Raw genomic sequence first — 3,079 nt, 5'->3', positions numbered from 1 at the left:
ACAACTTAACATATTGTTTAATACTTTCTCCGTCCGAAAAACTTGTCCTTAAAGGGAGTATGATTTTGTTGGTACAATCAATGCTTATTATGAATTTGCTGCTATACATTAAATTGCTGACACATGGAAGTTGTAGATGAAGAAAATCAAGGCAGTCAAAGCAATTTAGGATAGTGCGTCTCAGACATTGAGATTAGTCCTACTAGTTTAATGCCTGTGCATTGCCAAGAAAAACAAATCTTTGAAAGGACATATCCATCCAAATTACGACAAACGTCGATGTTTTTCTCCTCTTCTCTCTTGCTCTTCGCGTGCACATGTTTGTGGTTGCCTCGCTCCATTCAGCATAGCTCTAATGTGGGATGTTGTGTTCTCTAACTCTAAAGAATCTCTGTCACGCTTGCTATCTTGAGACAAAATGTGAAGCAACGTAGCTCAGATATGCCATGTTGTCTTCTCCAACTCTAAAGAATATTTTGTCACATTGCTATCAGAAAAAGAAGATCCCAAAGCAGTAGGCATCTTAACAAAACAACGGTATTTTACACACATTTGACAATTGAATCTATAATACATAAATAGTTTATCCCCACTAAGTCTAATTCTCTCAACATGCAGCCCTCCACATCACCAAATGTGTCACAGTCATCATCTACTAGAACTATTTTGTAGCACATGCATACCCCAATTTAATTGTTCCATCTCCAATAGTCCAATGTACATGCATATTCTTTGTTCACATAGAATTACTTCCGAAAATAATAGTTTTCAATTGAGATCATTTCATGCATATAGAATGTATTCAAAATTAATCTTCGAAATCCCGCAGCAACGCGCGGGAAGTCACCTAGTATATTTAGTGGGGGCAGCTCCGTTACCACCTCTTCTATCCGCTGCACTTTAGAAAATATGCAACATCAAATTCATGATCTGTGTATTCACGCAAAAAAATGATCATGATATGTGAAATTTTGATGTAAGTCAAAAAAGTATCATGCACCACATCAACATGTACTGGTTATGTTGGTCAAGACTGCTACAGAGTAGTTTGATACAATGCCATCGTCAATGTTAGGGGGTGTTTGTTTCAGCTTTAGAAACCATTTACAGCTTTGAGAAGGCTGAATCTGAAACAAACAACCAGTCTTTGAAAAAACAGCCAAAATCTGATTCGGGCTATTTTTCAGATATTGGACTGACGCACGACCCGGTGTACTTCAACGCTAAAGCGGATTCTGTCGAACCAGCTTTGCCAACACAGTGAATTCCTAACTGATTCTGTCGAAACTGAAGCCCAAACAAACAATACCTTAGTGTATGGGCAGAGAACAGAAACTGAAAGATGTTAGAAATGGCTGCAATTTAAATTTTAAGGAGAGTGTTAGAATCGGTTCATTCTACAGATTGTCAAATACTACATCCGTTTCTAAATATAAGAACTTTTAGAGATTCCACTATAAACTATATAAAGATGTATATAGACATATGTTAGAGCGTATATTCACTCATTTAGCTCCTTATAATCTATTGTGGAATCCTAAAAGGTCTTATATTTGGAAATAGAGGGAGTAATTTTTAATGTCAAAAATGGTCTTATATTTTGAAACAGAGGGAGTAGAACATAGGCGAATCTTGGATTTCACTCTCGTACGCACCAATTGTGGACACAACGTTGTAAGAAAAAGAAAAGTATGGTGACTATATTCACAGGAGCCGATACAGAAATGACAGGAAAAGAAGTGCTAGTTCTAGGCCTACATGTAACCATTCTATTTACTGCATGTGGTTTAACCAAACCGAGCACTGTCACATGCATTTTACAAGGTTTAATCCAACCAATTACCTTGCTATCACAGACTGTATCTACCCAACTAATCGTCAGTTTCTTCCTCGTCTTCCTCGTACACCCACTCCCACTCCTCGTCGTCCTCCTCATCTTCCTCTTCCGTGGACGAACCCCTGGCCATGGACAGCGCGTTCCAGTGCCGGGCGGCGAGCTCCCACCCCACCAACGACCCCGTCTCCGCCGCGTCCCACCTCGAGGAGAAGAACCCGTACTGGGACCCGAGCAGCCCCGCAGCGAACAGCACGGCCGACCCCGCCTTGCCGGCCCACGCGGGCGCGTCGACGCCGCTGTCGAGCGCCCACAGGAGCGCGGCCTCCGCCGCCACCGCCGCCGCGGGGAAGGCCAGCATCCGGCACATCATATCACGCCTCATCTCCTCGGACAGGTCCAGGTTGAGCCCGAACGGCGCCTGGCCCTGCCGCCCGCCCGCGCGCCATTCTTGGCCGGTTTTGGCTGCCGACGTCGTCGCCGTGGCGCCGGTGGTGGCCTCCACGTTGCCGGAGCTGGCCGACGGCCGGAAGGTGGCCGCGCTGGCGCGGCGGAGTGGGGCGGTTGGCAGGAGCCGGCGGGAGACAGTGGCACGGGAAGGGAGAAGGAGCAACTCCATGGCCGCCTGCTTGGAGTGCTGTGGCCTGTGGGAGTGTGGGTTGTGGGTTGTGACCGTTCGTCCGTGTGTGGGAAGACGAGAAAAGAACGAAGGCCGCGCATGTGTTATCCTCGTATTGCAACGCGAGATATTTTTTTGCTTTCTTAAAAAACAAACAAATTATGAGAAAATGGAGGATTTGAACCACAAGTGTCATTTCGAAATTCGTTATAGGGGGTGCTTGGAATTCCGTATGCTATACTAGTGATTGTAGGATTGCTTAAAATGAATTATGTGGGACAGTGGAAATTTCAAAGCATTTTATAGCCTCATGCTACAATTTTCATTGTGATCTCCTATAATTTTTAGTGAAGTGACATATTTTTGTTTGTGTTAGTCTGTCTTATATTGTTGAAATCAATATGATATGAAAATTTTGGTCATATTGTTGTTATATGTCTACATTTTTTAAATTCATGCACCCAGAAGCACCGTTGACAAAGAAAATGACTCATCAAAGAAAGCGAACGTTGGACCCTTCCCCGTAGCTTATTGTGTATGTGAACTGAAGATCCCCCCCTGAAGCCACCCCTGCACCCCCACCTCCCGCCGGGCCACCCGGGTGCCCAACCCTAGCTGCCGCCGGA

The 3,079-nt window shown here is 44.7% G+C and overlaps 1 protein-coding gene across 2 annotated transcripts; it reads right to left on the bottom strand.

Annotated features, from left to right (window-relative positions):
• Positions 1 to 565: 565 nt before the first annotated feature.
• Positions 566 to 2,531, bottom strand: LOC119318010. 2 transcript variants are annotated; one of them, XM_037592518.1, is made up of 2 exons: positions 1,844 to 2,531; positions 566 to 898 (listed from the first exon to the last, which is right to left on the bottom strand). In XM_037592518.1, the coding sequence occupies exon 1, from the start codon at positions 2,451 to 2,453 to the stop codon at positions 1,872 to 1,874; it is 582 nt and encodes a 193-aa protein (XP_037448415.1). In that variant the 5' UTR covers positions 2,454 to 2,531; the 3' UTR covers positions 566 to 898; positions 1,844 to 1,871. The 2 variants fall into 2 exon arrangements, with proteins under 2 accessions (XP_037448415.1, XP_037448414.1); XM_037592517.1 differs by having other exon boundaries at positions 567 to 893.
• Between the last annotated feature and the right edge of the window lie 548 nt (positions 2,532 to 3,079).

The sequence above is a fragment of the Triticum dicoccoides genome, chromosome 6A, assembly GCF_002162155.2.
Source record: "Triticum dicoccoides isolate Atlit2015 ecotype Zavitan chromosome 6A, WEW_v2.0, whole genome shotgun sequence".
NCBI classification, from domain to species: Eukaryota; Viridiplantae; Streptophyta; class Magnoliopsida; order Poales; family Poaceae; genus Triticum; species Triticum dicoccoides.
The sequence above is the reverse complement of the archived record's forward strand: the minus strand, read 5'-3'. Positions and strand labels throughout refer to the sequence as shown.